The sequence below is a fragment of the Gorilla gorilla genome, chromosome 17, assembly GCF_029281585.2.
Source record: "Gorilla gorilla gorilla isolate KB3781 chromosome 17, NHGRI_mGorGor1-v2.1_pri, whole genome shotgun sequence".
In the NCBI taxonomy this organism is placed as follows: domain Eukaryota; kingdom Metazoa; phylum Chordata; class Mammalia; order Primates; family Hominidae; genus Gorilla; species Gorilla gorilla.
In genome coordinates, this window is record NC_073241.2 from 85,363,952 (window position 1) to 85,382,127 (window position 18,176).

The 18,176-nt window shown below is 37.8% G+C and overlaps 1 protein-coding gene across 1 annotated transcript in view; it reads right to left on the reverse strand.

The window, feature by feature from the left end:
• Window positions 1-18,176, reverse strand: part of LOC129528286 (uncharacterized) — a 31,510-nt gene that overhangs the window by 9,042 nt on the left and 4,292 nt on the right. Inside the window, exon 3 of the mRNA XM_055368193.2 lies at window positions 17,992-18,141. Within this exon, the coding sequence (XP_055224168.1) occupies window positions 17,992-18,141 (150 nt within the window). The remainder of the gene's footprint in view (window positions 1-17,991; window positions 18,142-18,176) is intronic.

Genomic DNA, 18,176 nt, shown 5'->3' on the forward strand with positions numbered 1-18,176 from the left:
ATTTTCTCCTTTTACAATTAAAATTTTAAAAATTGTTCTGCACTTTTCCTGTTTACATTGCCACTCCATCTGTCTATGTCTGTGAATCTCACTGTCTTTTGCTCTCTCTTTCTCCCTCAAACACACACATTGACCTAAAAGGCAAAGCAAAACTCTTCAATAAGTAAGAAGAGTTAGCAAGTACTCTAAGAGACTTAGTGTGTAACCACAATCCTTCCCCATCTTTCTTTTTCCGCATGGCATCTCCTATGCTTCTCATCTTTATTGAAATGGAACATTAATACTTGAAGAGTTCCCATTGCAAGATATTATCACTAATAATGAGCTGTGGGTGAAACAGACCCCTCGCTTCCAAAGACAGTTCTAACTTTGCTGATGGTTGGGTATTTGAAATAAAACCAAAAGATTGGTGCCCATCCCCCAAAAAAAGTCTAATTAGTGTTCATCTATTGGAGAGGAAGCTGAGCATGCTGCTCCACCACTGCCAAATGAAATTAAGGCCCAATTATTGATAAATGAAGAGTGGTTTGTGCTGGAGCCTGGCCTGGAGTTGCGGAAATACATCTGTCATTTGGCCTGCGCAGGAGTCATTCATGTGTGACATAGCATCCTGTGCATTTATCATGCATCTGTAGATTTTTGTTTTAATTCAGTTAGCTGTCTAACTAGATTCAGTGCTGGATGCCTCGAATGGAGTCAGGATTTGGACTGACAGATGCAATTCTAGTCTGAAATGGTGTGTGACAGGACTAGCTATCCTGCATATTAATTATTATTGAAACCATTATAGGCAGAGCTTTTGCACAAATGGTCGATTCGGTTATCTGTTTTGTGGCTTCTATAGTTAACAATTGCCCAGTGGCTCCAGGGCAGGTAGGAGACATGCTGGATCAATGAACCATTGTTGTTAAGTGCACTTACTATTACCATGAAAATTAGAATGGAGGTGCTTGAAAGGCAGGAATGAAAATGCCCCTGCCTTACCATTATGCAAATTACAAATTCTATAAATGAGATAAGTGGGGAGAGAAACACTTTTCATAAATCTTAACTAGGTAAAAGAGTTTATTAAGTCCATTGTCAAAAACAAATTGAAAACAAACATTTGTTAAATTGATTAAAAAAAAGAAAAAAAGGAAAGCAAGAAAAGAAATGTGTGCCGGGCTGTTCCCAACCTAACCCCTCTACACAATGCTTAGTTTGGTAGCATGCTGAAGTTTAATTTAAAGTTCTTGTCATTTTATCATTCAGTTGCATAAAATGTTGAAAATAACCATTATCTTCAAAAAGAAGCCAGTAATGCAATTCTTATCCAAAGTTCTGAGAAAATATTTTCTGAGGAGGACTTTAATGAGACCAGTTCCAAGGAAGGACAACTATCCTGTCTCAACCTCCGTGGTTCTCCTTTGTTTCTTACATATTTTACATATATCCTAGTTATTCCCCCAACTCTTTCTTATTTCAATCATCCAGTGAACTTTGGTGAGCCCTGCAAAAAACATTCCCATCACAGAGGATTGATTGAGGTAAATGTTGCTGAAACATACAGTGTTCCTTGCCATTTGCTTATCAACCTCATGTATATGAATTATGTGATCGCAAACTGTGAGTTCTGTTTCTGGCACAGCACAAATTACACACTTTCACTCCTTAAAGAATTTATAAAGTTGCTGAGGATTTTGATACAGCAAAATACAAAATGGTAACACAATGAAATGTACTACTTTGCATTAAAGAGAAAATTCATGGCGGAGTTAAACTAAGAATGATGAATTTGCATCTTTTAAAAAAAATCATATTTGTTAAGGGACATTTCATTTTGGTATTTCAGGTCCAAAGAAGCTTCTACTCTCTTAAATAATTAAAAATTTGCATCTTAGAATAAATGCTTTTTCATCTGATGTTTAAAAATGAGGTGCTTAAAAAGAACCCGGCTTCAATTTAAAAGTTCAATGGCTTGATTATGATATTGGGTTACAAGATTTTCGCTGTTAAAGATCATCTTGAATAAAAGAGCAAATTAGAAAGCAATGATATATCTTGGTATTAATAGATCTTAAAATATTAATAGTCACAATATTCAGGAAATATAAGTAAATTTTGACTACAGTTTGGAAGCTATTATCATTTTTGCGTGATTAGCTACTGCAACTTATAATGTTTGCTTCACTGCTTTATTTCTTTCAATAGCTTTTTTTTTTTTTAATGAGACTCCAAAAACTTAATTATGGCTTATGCAAATATCATTTGAGGGAAAAGAGGGTAATATTAAATCTTTAAAAGCATTGTTAGGTTAAATGCTAGGAAATTCGTTGTAGGTATTAAATGGCATTCAGAGGAAAAATTGAATGGAAGTGAGGGGGGCTTCTGGAGAGCTTCCTCATCCTTCCTTAAAATCACCTATGTGGATCAGTTCTTTCCAACTTTTTTTTTTTTTTTTTTTGAGACGGAGTCTCGCTCTGTCGCCTAGGCTGGAGTGCAGTGGCGCGGTATCAGCTTACTGCAAGGTCCGCCTCGAGGGTTCACGCCATTCTCCTGCCTCAGCCTCCCGAGTAGCTGGGACTATAGGTGCCAGCCACCGAGCTCGGCTGATTTTTTTTTTTTGTATTTTTAGTAGAGACGGGGTTTCACCGTGGTCTCGATCTCTTGACCTCGTGATCCGCCTGCCTCTGCCTCCCAAAGTGCTGAGATTACAGGCGTGAGCCACCGCGCCCGGTCAGTTCTTTCCAACTTTTTAATCAAAGATGAGTATTTTCCAAACCTGGAGGGAAAAAAAGAGTTAAAAGAGAGTTTTTGCCTGTGACTTATGTACAGATCAGAAGTCAAATTAAGCCCATTCTTTGCCAAAACTGCTGTAAATGAACACTTGAAGTATGTGGCTACTTAATAGGCATAATGCAAAACTTCTTTCTATTTTTTTATTGAATCATCTACTTTTTTTCTATATTGACTGGATCTCCAATAGTGTGTAAAACCTACAGAAAAATAAACAGGTGAATTAGAGTAACCATCAGGTTTAACTAAAATGCTAAAATTAAAATGTTTTTCTGGGAAGGTATGAAGTTAAAAATACGCTACATATTTTTAAAGTACCCATAGCCTACTGAGCACTGCACTTGAAGAATGCTTAATATCATGAAGTTGCCAAATGATACAAACAAAAATAATGTTTGAGAAGGATGGGAATAAAATGGCAGGAAGAAGGGGAGGACAGGGTCAGAAAAGAAGCAGACAGAAAAGGACAGATTGGATTATATGCCTCTAGAGCAGTGATTCCCAGCTGTCTGACTTTGGACCACTACTAGCCTATGAACATTCACTGGCCTGCTGCTAAAAGAAATAAAAGTTTGGAGAAGGAAAACCTTTTTCTCTACTTTCTTAAGTTCAGTACCTGGAGGCCTGTGAATTAAACTTACAAAAGACAAGTTAATAGGAGAAAAAGAACACAATTTGTATTAATATTTACACGCATGAGAGTTCACATACAAAAAGATAAAATGCAAACAAGTGATTAGACTTGGGGGCTTATACACCATTTTAACAAAGGAAAGGAGCGTGAGCATCAAGTGACATTAAGTTGTGGAGAAGTGACTAGGAAACATGGGGAGGAACTAATGGAAGATAAGATTTTAGTAAGATCTGTTTATGTAAACTCACCTTAATGTTAACTCTGGTCTTTCATGTTAAGAGCTGCTATTCTTTCTCTTGGGTAAGAGAGAACCTTCTTCAAAGGGAAATTTATGTACAGCTTTTTAGGCAGAAAAGGAGAGGACAGTAAACTCTTCCTGCATTTCTTGATTCTTAATTGGCTTCAGCTCACAATAATCCTTATGCCAAAGTGGCATATTTGAGGGTGAGATATTCTGATCTCCTTCAAAATATAATACTCTGTTTTAAAAAATGATGATAAATACTTTCAGTTAAGTTAGCTGTCTTTTAGTCTCAGAGTTTGTTTTCTACATTTTCAGCTTTTAAAAAAACTTTCTGTCATGGAAACGTGTTTGCAATCAGTGGTATTCTTTTTCTCTAATGTCTCTACTAGGCAAGGTAAAACCCTGGTGACTTTAATACATTCCTTTGATTGATTTTATTTTATTTTATTTTTTGTTTCAATAGTCCATGATTTCTCAAACAGTTGGTGCAATAGTTTAAATGTTTGTCCTCTCCCTAACACATGTTAAAATTTAATTGCCATTGTCACAGTATTAAGAGGAAGGACCTTTAAGAAGTGATTAGGCCATGGTGGTTCTTCCCTCATGAATAGATCAATGCTATTATCGTGGAAGTGGGCTTGTTATTGCAGGTTCCTTACAAAAGGATGAGTTCAGCCCCCTTTTGCCTCTTTCTCTCCCTCATTCTCTTTTTGCCCTTCTTTCATGGGATGATGCAGCAAGAAGGCCCTTGCCAGATGCCAGCAACTTGATATTGAACTTCTCATCCTCCAGAATGGTGAGCCAATAAATTCCTGTTCATTATGAATTACTCAGCCTGTGGTATTCTGTTATAACAGCACAAAATGGATGAAGACACCTGGAAACAGTGTTCTAAGGCAGTGTCTCCAGAGGAAATATTAATAATAGCCATCTTTTTTAAGTCCTTGCTATGCTTCAGACAATAATGCAGAGAGTTCCGTGTATTCTCTTTAACATTAATACTGATCCTAACAGATAGACAGTGTTGTCCTGATTTAATAAATGAAGAAAGCAACTTAACAGAAGTTAAGTTGCTTGCCCATGGTGACATAACCATAGGATGACCTTATCATCTACCATTTAAACTGTATACATTTTAAAGTGAAAGAGGGCAATATTAACAATTACACCAGGATAACAGATACAGCAAGGTCTTTCCAGGACAACGTAGAACATAGAGTCATCCTACAGAACTACTGTATAAGCCAGAATTTAAATCAGATTGCATGTAAAGCCCATAATGCTCTTCCCATGTTTTAAGCTGCCTCTGGAAGTTTCTGTATTTAAATAAAAAAATAAAGAGACCTATTTTGAAGAAACTGAATTCATAGAACTTTGTGATACCAAGATACACAAAATAAGAATTCAGTCAACAATCCAAGATGATTTGTACCACAGGACGTCTACCACCAATGGTGGTTTTATGAGTGGTGTAAGGATGAAAAGGAGATAATGTGTGTGGGACACGGGCTTGTATCAGAACTATGTGTTAATGCCTGCTCTTAAGAGAGGAATTCATTTTCCATATGCAGAAGTTAAATGAGTGTAATGGTTTTGTGAGATTCTGACTTCATCTAATGGTGCAGCCAGGACAAAGATAGGGAGAGATTCCCTGGTGGTGAGTTACAGCAGCCAGCAACACAACCCCAGAAATGGGTCTGAGACTAAAAGAGTCTAGCACTATCAAAAAGGAATAGAGAGTCTGGCAATTATTTGCCTTGAATAGGAGCCCTAATATATGCTGTAGTTAATACTGTGTTCTTAACTTTCCCTCTGTTATCTGTGAAAAATGCAGGCAAAAACTGTGTGTCCCAAATAGATCAAGATGATTGTTGGGAACAGAGCTTAATTCCACTAAATCAAAACGATGCCTCATCACTTCCATCTCCCCAGTGTTGTAGTGAATGAGTGCCATTAAACTTTGAGGTCTACTCCCAATTCTCCCACCTGCACTGTGACCTATAACTTTTTAATTTTGAGAGAAAGGCTCTTCCCTTGCCAGAAAGTGCTTTCTGTTTGTGAAAGAGTATGTAAAACAGCACCAGGTGAAGAACGACTTTTTCACCCAGTCTTGAAACCATCACAAAGAGACAAATTTTGCTGCTTTTGCTTCGTGTGTGAATTTTTTTTTTCCACACAGCTCTATTCATTGCCTAAAACAATGGGGCCAGTGTTGGCCAGCAAAGAATAGTGCTATTCATGCGCCCTGTACCCTGCACAGTGCCTACACTTGTTAGTCTTGGCTGCCCTGTGCGGCTGGCTGCTGGCAAGAAAGTCGGGTCTATGTTGTTGGATGGCGTAGCAGATCAGAGAACGAACACTGGCAGCCAGATTCCCAGATAACCTCAGCTCCTCTAGAAAACTCTTGTTGACATAAGCCTGTGCTTTGAGGGGTGTCTTGGAATTCCAAGAACTTGGGCCAGGTGTGAGGCCAGGTGGTTGTGGTCCCATTCCAGCCATTCCCATCCTCCTGCTACAACCAAAGCAATTTCATTAGGGGTCAAATGCCTGGTTTAGGAATCAGACACCTGACTTGAATTGTGGCTCCAGGGCTGACTGGCAATAGGACCATAAGCAAGTCTCTTAACTTCTCTGAATCTCTATTCCATCATCTATAGAGAGGGCATATCAATGCCACCTACCTCATGGGGTATCGTGAAATTCAATGACATAGTATTATGCTATGATTTACATGGAATAAATGTTAGCTATTATTGTCATTAATAAGAGACTGATGTCGTGATTACTGTCACTAATGAAAGATTGGTTTAGGGCATCCTCTCTCGGTAGAAAATTAACCACTGTGAAATCATGGGCAACATCATTGACGTGATGAGTGAATGGAGGGAGGGGAGAAAGAAGACAAGCCTCAGAACCAGGCTGTGCTTGTAGTGCCAAAGTAAAATGTTTTACACAGGGAAGAAAGTGTACACTGGCAGAGGCCACTCTGTTTGTCTCAAGGATTGAACAGAAGACTAATTTGCTTTCATGTGGCTTATTCCGAAGGACAGTTCCATAAATGTATGCTAGAGATGATCTCATCAGCCTCTTCTGTAGCTCTCCAACCTAGAGTGAGTGCAGCAGAAAACCTGGACCCTATCCTTAATGTGTGTGTGTGTGTGTGTGTGTGTGTGTGTGTGTGTGTGTGTGTGTTTTAAGTGAGAAAGTCTCATAGCTCCTGTTTGATTTCTGTGGGGAAGCAAACTGCCAAATTCAGGCAACCTATGGAAAACTTGCAGAGGCTCTGGTAGATTCTGGGATCGTCAAGGGCAGGATGGCTGCCTACCCTTCTCTAGAATCACCCCAATGCAGAGCCTGGCAGACTGCTGGAATTGAAATGTGTTATCAAGATTAGTGCTGCAAAGGAACTGCAATTCCAAATCAAATAAAGTCTAAGAGGGATGTAGGGCTGGAAAGAGACCATCTTTCAAGTTCTTTCCAACCCAAGATGTTGTGATTTTTGAAGCTTTCCTTGCAATAGATGTTGTTTAACTACCTTGTGTCTTCTGTGAAGTTGCCACCATGAAAGCTGGACATGTTTGGCACCCATTTCCCTTGGCACAGTTTATATACTTGTACACTTGTTATAGTATCAGCGCTCTAGATTCTGTTAATGCATGATAGGAAGCATAAAGAGTACTAATCACAAGGGCAATTTTCCAGGTTGTATGTACTATAGAGAAAAGATCATATATACTTGGTAATTATCTTTTCTCCATAGCACATATAACCTGGAAAATATATACTTGGTAATTTAAAATATATACTTGGTAATTTTAGACATTTTAACCATTACTTCTATGAACAGCAGACTTCACTTGTTATAATCACATAATTAGAAGACATTATTGCAGTTCATAAATGAAATTAATTATAATTTTAATTAAATTTTCAAAGGACAATCTAATAAAAGTAGGATTGATTAGAAAATTATCAATGAATTTACAGATTCATTTAAGACATTTATCTCTGTCACTTTTAAATTTCATTGAAATCTGTTAAAAGTGATGGTAGGTATGCCCACAGTAAGATTTCAATAGTCACCATATTGTTTCAAGAGGTAAACAATACCTAAGATGTGTCTTGGTATCTTTCACTGAGTAGTGAATTTTATCAGTCAACTCCTTTGAACATTGTCTTGAAATAAATTGACAGAAAAATATGACCTGTCCAGCGTTCATTTTGAAATCAAAGTCTTGTCTATTTGGCCAGTTACATTTTTCTTGAAGATGGATTTGGATTTCAGATCAAATGTGTGGCTGAGATAAATTTATTGATGGCCTTTTTGAGGGTCATTCATGAAAGTGATATAGAGCAATTCTAAATCCTAGCAGAAGCTGAAGAATGTGTGCAACATTTGTGTCTAAAATAAAAGCTTTGGGGCAGGAAGAAGACCTAGTACACATGCCGGATCTGTTGCTTACAAAATGTGGTTAATATTATTTACATCAGACCCACTTTAGTGGTAGCAGCAAAACCTGTGTAGTTTTCATAGTGTTTGATAATTTTCATTTCACAAATGGAAATGACATCATCAAGAAGGAGGGCCTGTAAATCATGCATGCATTCATTCATTCATTCATTTATTCCACGAATACAAAGCTAGACCCTCTATGCAGGATTTGGTTATAAAAGCTATGAAATAGAGTGATACAGTCAGCAGATCCATTCAACTCTACCCTCAAAGTAAATCCAGGATGCAACCCCTTCTTCTCACCACCTCTGCACTTGCTATTCCAGTCTACAGTGTTTTATCTGCCTAAACAATTGCATTAGCTTGTTAGTTTGCCACTCTGCTTCCACTCTTGTTACAACACAGCAACCGGAGATAGTCTTTTTTTTTTCCTTTTGAGACAGAGGCTTGCTCTGTCGTGCAGGCTGGAGTGCAGTGGCAGAGATAGTCTTTTGAAATGTAAGCAAGATCATTTAAACCTTTCAGTGGCATCAAACCTCACTCATGATAATATCCCAGAGTCTTTCCAGAGGCTGGAAAGTCCTTGTGTCATGCTGCCTGGCCCCGTCTCTGAGCCAACTGCCCACTCTGCTCTCATTCCCTCCTTCCCAAACCCAGTGCATACTTCACTGAAGGTGTCTGTGTCCTTCTCCAAAGATACAACCAAGGCTTGCTCACTTATCCCACTCAGGTTTCCAGTCAAGTCATCAGAACTGAGAGGCCTTCCTGGCCCACCTTTTCTCATTTAGGCCCTCTTCCTTACATAGTTCTCCTTCCTCTCACCACTTTGTTTTTTTCCAGAGCATTTATTATCACTTATATGTATTATTCACACTGTATATTTGTTTATTTTCTGTCTTCCCTGTCTAGAATGTAAGCTTTGGGAGAGCAATGGCTTTGTGTATTTTATGTATTGCTGTATCCTTAGGGCTCAATAAATATTTGTTAATAAATGAAGGAATCATCCTGCTCTGATCCTTTTAATTTTACCTGGAAAGAAAGATAGGCAACAAATAATTCCAATAAAGCGTGGTAAGAGTTATCATAGGAGAAGCAAAGAGTCATGGGAACAGTAAGAAGAACTAATTGGTTTTCTGGAGGAGGTACTGTTTCAGTTGAGACCTGAAGGGTGAAGTAAGCCCAGGAAGAGAGTTCCAGGAAGGAGCAACAACACCTTCCTCTTTCCCTCCCTTCCCCACCTCCTTCCCTCCCTTCCTCCCTCCTCCATCCCTCTTTTTCTCACTTCCTTCCTTTTTTTTTTGTTCCTCTTTCTTTCTCTCTATTTATTTTATTTAGTTGTAGTCATATCTTCTTGTTCTTGTCATTTTAATTCTTGAGGATGTGATGTGTGCTTCTGGGAATAATTTGGATTGGATAATTTGAACAAGTTCACCTAGGCAAGGTAGGAAAAGTATTTATAAACATATTAAATATACAGCTGAGTCCTTAATGAAATAAGGAGAGTAAGAGAATCCTCAACCCAAATTAGAAGTACTAAACAAGTGTGACATTGCTGTTATCCTGGGGTGGGGAGGAGCTGAAAATGAGTGCCCAACCCAGGATTATGCAACACAGGAAGACATAATCCATGATGAATGACAGTTATCAGATACAAAAAATAAACAAAAGGATTAGAACCCAAAGAGTTTCAAGTAATAGATTATTAGAGGGATATTATAAAATAATATGTTAAAAATGATTAAAGAAAAAAATTAACAAGTCAGAAAAGCATAAGACATATGAGTAAGAAATAGGAAGCGTTGAAAATAACAATTAAATTTCTAAAATTGAAAAATATAAACATGGAAGGGAAAAGCACAATGGATAGTTTAACCAGATATTCAACATTCAAACAGTTGAATAAAGATTTTCCTAAAGGGTAGCAGAGAGCAATTAAATATTTAAAAGTGGTTAATACACATTGAGGGGAGAAAGAGTGTTTTAATGAGAGTGCCTGAAGGGAAGAATAGAAGAGGAGGAAATATGTGAAGAGATAAGACCTAGAATTCTCCAGATTTTTTTGTTTGATGGGGTGGGGGTCAGGGGCGGGGTGGACAGTGTCTTACTCTGTTGCCCAGGCTGGAGTGCAGTGTTGCAATCTTGGCTCTCTGTAACCTGTGCCTTCCAGGCTCAAGGGATTCTCCTGCCTCATCCCCTGGAGTAGCTGCGATTACCATCACCCACCACCATGCCTGGCTATTTTTTGTATTTTTAGTAGAAACAGGGTTTCACCATGTTGGCCAAGCTGGTCTCAAACTCCTGACCTCAAGTGATCCACCCGCCTCAGCCTCCCGAAGTGCTGGGATTATGTGAGCCCCTGCACCTGGCCAAATCCTCCAGATGTGATGAAAGACATGAAACGTCAGGTTTTGGAGGCCCAAGTGAGATAAGACAACACGCAGATACATCTTATGGAAATACCAGAGACCAACATAAAATCTTAAGAGGAACAAGAAAGAAAGAAAAGACAACCTGTAACAGAACAACCACACTAACTGTAACCTTCTCAGTAAGACAGAAAAAACCAGAAGACAACAGAATAATATCTTCAAAGGGGTAGGGGAAATAACTGTAAACCTATATTTTTATACCCAACCACACTATCATTCATAAATAAGAGTGAAATAAAGAGATTTAGCAGATAAAGGCTGAGTGCTTACCACTATCAGAGCCATGTTGGGAGCACAAAATAAGGTATATCCATGTGCAATTATAATATGTCTTATGCTTTTCTGACATGTTAATTTTTTTCTTTGGTCATTTTAAACATTATTTTATAGTATCCCTCTAATAATCAATAACTTGAAGCTCTTTGGATTCTAATCCTTTATTTTTTACATCTGATAACTGTCACTCATCATGCATGATGTCTTCCTATGTTTTATAATCTTGGGTTGAGCACCATTTTCAGCTAATCCCCACCCCAGCATAACAGCAATGTCAAGAAGCAGGAATTTAAACTCCAAATGAAAGAATGGGAAGCAAGACGTAGGGATTTAAACTTCAAAGGAAACAATGGGATGCAAACTCATGAGCAAAGAAACCAGTAAATTGTGGGTTTATATAAACAATCAATGATTATATAAAACAACAATAATAATAATTCAAATGAATAATTTGATAAGATATAAAACTAAGATGACACTAAAATGTTGGACCAAATAGCATGTAAGAGGGAGGGGATGGTCAGAGTTAAAGTGCTCTAAGGTACTTGCCATATTAGAGCAGAATAAAAAGATCAGTTAAACTTAGACCTTGTTAGGTCAGGAGACATGTTAAAAAATTAGAAATAATAACTAAAATAATGGAAATAGAATGTATCTCTTCAAAACCAGCAGAGGAAAACATGATAATAAAGAAAACTTTATCACTTATCACTTCGAAATAAGTTAGAAAAGAAAAAAGGAATAATATAATATGATAAGAATGCAAAAAATAAAGTAGAAAAATATGAAATACATGTGCAATTATAGTAAATCTAAACTGAGCAGTGGCAGAAAAATATACTTAATCTGAAAAATTAGGGGATAGCTAGATTAGATAGTCAGCTAACACAGTAGATTAGAAGGCCCCTGACAAGCGTAAAATTTATAATTATATTTTTTATGTGTCTATATGAACATTTATATTAATATCTAATATTTGTTTATATATTTTATGCAAATTAAGCAGGCACTAGATGTTACCATTTCTCAGTGTGGGAAATCAATGTGTCCTAAGGATATGGGTCTGCAGAAAGATTAGCCCAGCAGTAAGTTGGCTCAGCCACCTGAAGAGGGTGCTTCAATGTAGAAATCAATGTAAAAAGAGTTTGAGATGTTGACTAGGAGTACAACTTATTAGAACTGCACATTTTAAGAAACAGAAGAATAGGGAGATGAATCGAGGTCAAAGCAGTAAAACAAATAAACAAACAGACAAATAAATTAAGAAGTGCCTATAAAAGAGAGAGGAGTTTCACCTTCAGAAGAGCTCTGGGTAGAAAAAAGCATCAACAGTACCCTATAACTCTTTTTCCAATCCAGAGACATTTTGGAAATACTTTGAAATCTGTTTCCCCAGGTTTGTTTTTCCTCTCTGTCATACCTCAAGAGGAACACAAAGAGTGATGGCCTGTCACTCTGATGCCTCTCTCTACTCAAATGGCAGAAACCAACCAGGTGAGTTGTCATAACTTAGATGAGGCTGGGATAAAAATACACCTTGGAGAGCTAGCTTACTGATGACAGACTGAGAGTTGCTCTTTTTGATTTGAGTGAATTGGAGCTTAAATTCTGTGCCAGCCCATACGAGTGTCTCAAGATGCTTGGGTTAGAAAAGAGATTATATCAGGATTATAAGGTCTTTTGCCTGTCTTCCCTCAGAATTGTCTTTGATTGATAGATAAGTGACCCTCTCCAGCATACTGATTTAAAACTGTAAGTGAAAAAAACAAAACAAAACAAACAAACAAAAAAACAGTTGAATCTTTCATTCAGTATTCACTTTGGATTTACCTTTAAAGGCAGCTCAACCATTGCACAGTTAAACATCCTAATTAATTACATCGTCTGAGAATGCAGCTATTTCATGCATCAATGTAATCTTTTTGTTTTTCATTAAAAGTCAAAAACCCTTCCTTGGTTTCAAAACATAACAATTTTAAAATCCTTAATCCTAAACCTCAAATCTTGATCTTCAATTGGAGTAACTTATACAAACTACTTTGTAGGGTGAGTCTCTCAGCCTAGCCTCTCCTAACCTGCTCAAAGAGGCCCTCCAGCAGGCAATTGGGGTATACTATAGAACCAACCAACAGAAACACAAAGCTATCTCCACCGCGGCTACAAATGATATCACAATGAGGCGTGCATCTGCTTTGCTGAGGATACCTGTGATTGTTAATAAAGTAAGTGGTAGGAGTGGGGCAGGTTTTCTCTACCTTTTATGATATCTTTCAGTAATAATGACATTGACCTCCTCACAGGTCATGTCTGTTCACGGCTGACATTTGTTGTTCTGTTCTGATTGGATGATACCCTTGTCTCGGTTTATAAAAGTTTTGAAAATCATCCTAGTCTGAGAAATATTGATGCAATACTATTGTTTTGTTTGTTTTTGATTTCTAGCAAAGCAACTATTTGAGTTTTATTTATAGCTTTATTTATTTATAGCTTCCCCTCACCCCAAGACCAAGGAGTGAGTCCATGGGATTGATTATAAAGTAGATTTGAGTGATTTAAAATCATTTCCTCCTGAAGTCATGAAACCTTTTACTTTCTTTTAATGGTGTTCAATGCATTGTTCTGATCTCATTCTTACCTTAGAATGAACAATTTCCCTGGATACTTTATATTTCCCACAAGGGTGACTTTACTCAACGTTTTGCCACATATACATAGCCATGTCTGTATCTCAGCTTTGGCTCAAGCAAAGACTTTGAAACATTAATGAAAGATATTAATAAGTGCCTATTGTATGCTGAGCACTTGCTGTTTCATGTAATTCTTACATGACATCTTTTACAAGAGAATATCACACAGTGCTCAGATTCAAACTCAAGTCGAAGGCATCCAAAAGCCCAAGCACTGTCTTCACACTTTGTAGACAGATTCTCTCCTTCTTCTTGGATGAGGCTGTCAAAGAACTGGGGAGTAGGGGGATATTCAGACCACATCTTCATGTTCAGTAGAATATCTTCACGTTTTGGAGTGTTAAGTTGGATAGCATCACTTCTAGCCATGGAACTCTTCCAGAAACTTGAGAACCTGTGAGATTCTTGAGCGACTTGGGACACTCAGAAGGGCCAGGATGAGGTTCAGGGTTGAGCCACTGAGAGCTGGCTGTTCTGAGCTTGATTTTAAGGGAAAGAAGGGGTTGAATTCAAGCTTGCCAAGACCTGGTTTCTTCTATATTCTATCTGCTTTCATCTTGTCCATCTTTATTTATGTAGTGACTAGAGTTATCCTTTTTAGAAACAAACATAATCATACTATTTTCACACTTAATGACTTCTTTTTGAACTCCTTACTCTGATCTTCAATGTTCAGCTGAACTGGCTCCTTTAGGTTTAGTCCCAGTCATTCTTCTTCCCCTCCAACCTCCAACATGCCTTCAGAACTCTGAACATATCTAGAACTTCCATGCCTTGGGGTCACTGCATGTGACATGTCTTCTGCACACCATTTTCCCCCACTCTTCTGTCTCACCATATCATCCTGGACATTTTTTTACACCATGTTTCTACAATGTATAATTGCTTGCTTATTTATTTTCCATCTCCTCCATCAACTGCAAGCTACATAGGACAGAGACCATTACTCCTTAAATCATCATGCTTACCCAGAGGCTGCACTGTGCTCGGCACATAGTGAACACTCAGTAAAAACTTGTTGATTGTGTAAGTTAATGAGCTATGCTTAAGAACACTGGTGTCCACAGTTGGACCAAGGTGCAAGGGTCAAACAGAATTGAGCTTTCCAAGTTTTCACAAACATGCCAATATTAATAAGTAAACTGATTTCCATTCTGAGTTTTATCTAATTTTTCATAAACCACTGCTCCCTGTTAATGCCTATCTATTCTGGAATTTATTGCCAGATGATATGTTATTTAATATGAAGTTGATATTTTTTTATCATAGGTATAATAAATGAATAAATATTAAAAACAATCTCATAGTGCTCCATAAAGACATGGCAACTTCTTTCTGTCCCTCCACCTGAAGAATTTTGAGAACTGCTGGCCTGTGTCACTCATCTGTTACTCCATCACTTCACATTTTACAGTAGCTTAAGTGTTCATTCTTATTTTGTTTAAATTTTGTCTCATGGCCTTGAGCACACAACTTGATTGTAAGCATCTTGAAGTGAAAAGTCACAGCTAGCTTTTTTCTGTCCTCTGAATCCCCCACAGTACCATCCCAGTATCTTGTCACGGAAGATGCTTCACGAATGGGCATTGATTGATTACTTCTCCTTTTCATAATCAGAACATTGTGGCTTGGCCGGGAAGCACAGTGGAACACGGCCCTCTGTCATTTTTTTTTTTTTTTTTGGTGAGGCAAAATTTATATGACATAAAATTAAAGATTTTAAAGATAGCAATGCAATGACTTTCAGCACATTCACAGTGTTGTGTGATTATTACCTCCTTTCCCTTCCAAAACATTTCCATTATCCCAAAAGGAAACGCCTTGCCAATTACACAGTCACTCCCCTCAATTCTTGTCAACCACTAGTCTGCTTTCTGTCTCTGTGGATTTCCGTATTCTGGATACTTCAGGTAAATGGGGTCATACAGTATGTGACCTTCTGAGTCTGACTGCCTTCACTTAGCATAATGTCTTCAAGGTTTGTCCGCATTGTAGCAGGTGCCAATACTTCATTCATTGCTATGGCTGAATAATATTTCATTGTATGAATATACCGCATTTTGTTTATCCATTCATCTTGATGAACATTGGAGTTGCAGCCAGCTTTTGTATATTTTGCACTTTCTGTCTTCATCCATTCTACTCTTTTCCATTTGTACTGGAGTTACCTCAGGGAGTAAAACCCTGCAGAAGTCTGGGAGCTATGAATGCTGTCTGCGAACAGACTTCAAATGCTTCCTGAAATTGTAGTGCTTTTTAATTATCAAAAATATAGTGCTTATAAATTTTAGTACTTATTCAGGCTGATACCTTTCTGGAAAAGCCAGCCTAAGAAATGAGTTCATTAATGACTTCCACATATACTTTACTTTCATCTGTTTCTACGCTACCCCTAAAATAGTCCTAAGAGATGAAGTGGGTGTTACTATTGCATAGGTAACAACTCCCTGGAGTAAGGCCAGGCCTAAGGACAGTTAGTTAAACTTGGCCTCATGGGGACAGGCTGCACTGTCACATAAATAGACTTATATTCTGGAAATGTTCAAACATGCATACAAATATAAAGGCTAGTTCAATAGACTCCCACACATTTGTCACCTAGTTTCAATAATCTGCATCTGCTGTTCTTATTTTACTGATGCCCTACCATCACATTTAAAAAAAATTGTATTTGTTGTTCTTATTTATTATTTATTTATTTATTTGTTGCTGGGGTATTTTAAAGCTAATTCAAGACATAATATCATTTCACTCATATGTATTTCAGTCTAAATATCATATGTATTTCAGTCTAAATATCTAGTTTTATTTTTTGAACATAATCACAAAATCATTATCAAGGCCTTCAAACCTCAACAATTCCCCAATATCATCAATTTGTGTTCATTTTTCATGATTGTCCCAATCGTATCTTTTTTAATTGTTGGTTTGTGCAGTTCAGAATCCAGACAGGATTCTAGGAATATTGCCTATGATTAACACGTTCTTATATTTCTTTTAACTCACAACTGTTTCCTCTCTTTGGTGCATTTGTTGAAGAAATTGAGAAATGGGCCTATTGTCTTGTAGAATGATTGGATTTGCCTGATTATATCTTTTTAGTGTCATTTAATATGTTTCTCTATCCCTACAAAAATCAGTAGTTAGAACTAGAGGCCTGATTAGATTAAAGTTGATTTGGTGGTGTGGGGTAGAGGGATTTCATAGGTGGTATTGCCTCATATTCTAGTCATCTCATATAAAGGCATATCAAGGATCATGTATTTATCCCATTTTCCTTAATATTAAGATTACTCCATGATTTAGTGTTGTGGTAGGTTGAAAAATGGTCCCCCAAACCAAAAGATATCCACATTTTAATCCCCAAAACCTATAAACATTAACTTATATGGAGAAAAGGAGGTTGAGTCTTTGTAGTTGTGACTAAATTAAGGGTTTTGAGATGCAGAGATTATCCTGCATCATCTGGATACCAGATCTGGGACTCAGAGGCCATCACCTGTGTCCTTTGTGAAAGGAAAATATCTTGGGCCCCTTCAAGCTGGGAACCACGCAGGGCAAATCTGCCTCCCATTCTACTCAAAGTCATCCCTCTGCCCACAGAGATAGATGCATATTCTGATTGCCTCTTTTGGAAAGACTTATAAGAAACTTAAAAGAATGCAACCATCTGTCTCTCACCTACCTGTGACCTGAAAGTCCCCAGTGGGGGGGCCTTGCTTTGAGTTGTCTCCACCTTTCTGGATGGAACTACTGTACTTCTTACATATATTGATTGATGTCTCATGTCTCCCTAAAATCTATAAAAACAAGCTGTGCCCTGACCACCTTGGGCACCTGTCGTCGGACTTCCTGAGGCTGCATCATGGGCGTGTCCTCAACCTTGGCAAAATAAACTTTCTAAATTAACTGAGACCTGTCTCAGATTTTCTGGTTTTACAACTTATAAGTGGGAGGCAGAGGGAGATTACAAAGACACATACAGAAGAGAAGACAGTGTGACCACTGAGGCAGAGATTACAGTTATGCAGCCACAAACGGAGGGAAGCCTGCAGCCAGCAGCAAATGAAAGAGTGGAGGGAACAACCAGAGGGAGTGCAGCCCTGTCAGCACCTTGATGAAGCTGAGTGAAACTGATCTTGAATGTCTGGCCTCCAGAACTGTGAGAAAATGAACTCTTGTTGTTCAAAGCCACCATGTCTGTGGTAATTTGTTATAGATGCTGTAGGAAACTAGAGTTGACCCTTGAACAATGCAGGAGTTAGGGGTGCTAACCCCCCTGCACTTGAAAATCCAAGTCTACAACTTTTAACTCTGTAAATACTTAATTACTAAGAGCCGACGGTTGAAATTATTAAGAACTCATATTAAGAACTCAAATATGTAAATAGCCCATTAACACATATTTTGTATGTTACATGTATTATATACTCTATTCTTATAGTAAAGACAATTTTATTATGAAAATGATAAGAAAGTGAAAATGTATTTACTGTTCATTAAGTGGAAATGGATCATCATGAAGGTCTTCATCCTTGTCGTCTTCATGTGGAGTAGGCGAGGAGGAGGACAGGGAAGAGGAGGAATTGGTCTTGCTGTCTCAGGGTTGGCAGAGGCAGAAGAAAATCTTAGTATAAGTGAACCTGCACAGTTCAAATCTGTGTTATTCAAGAGTCAC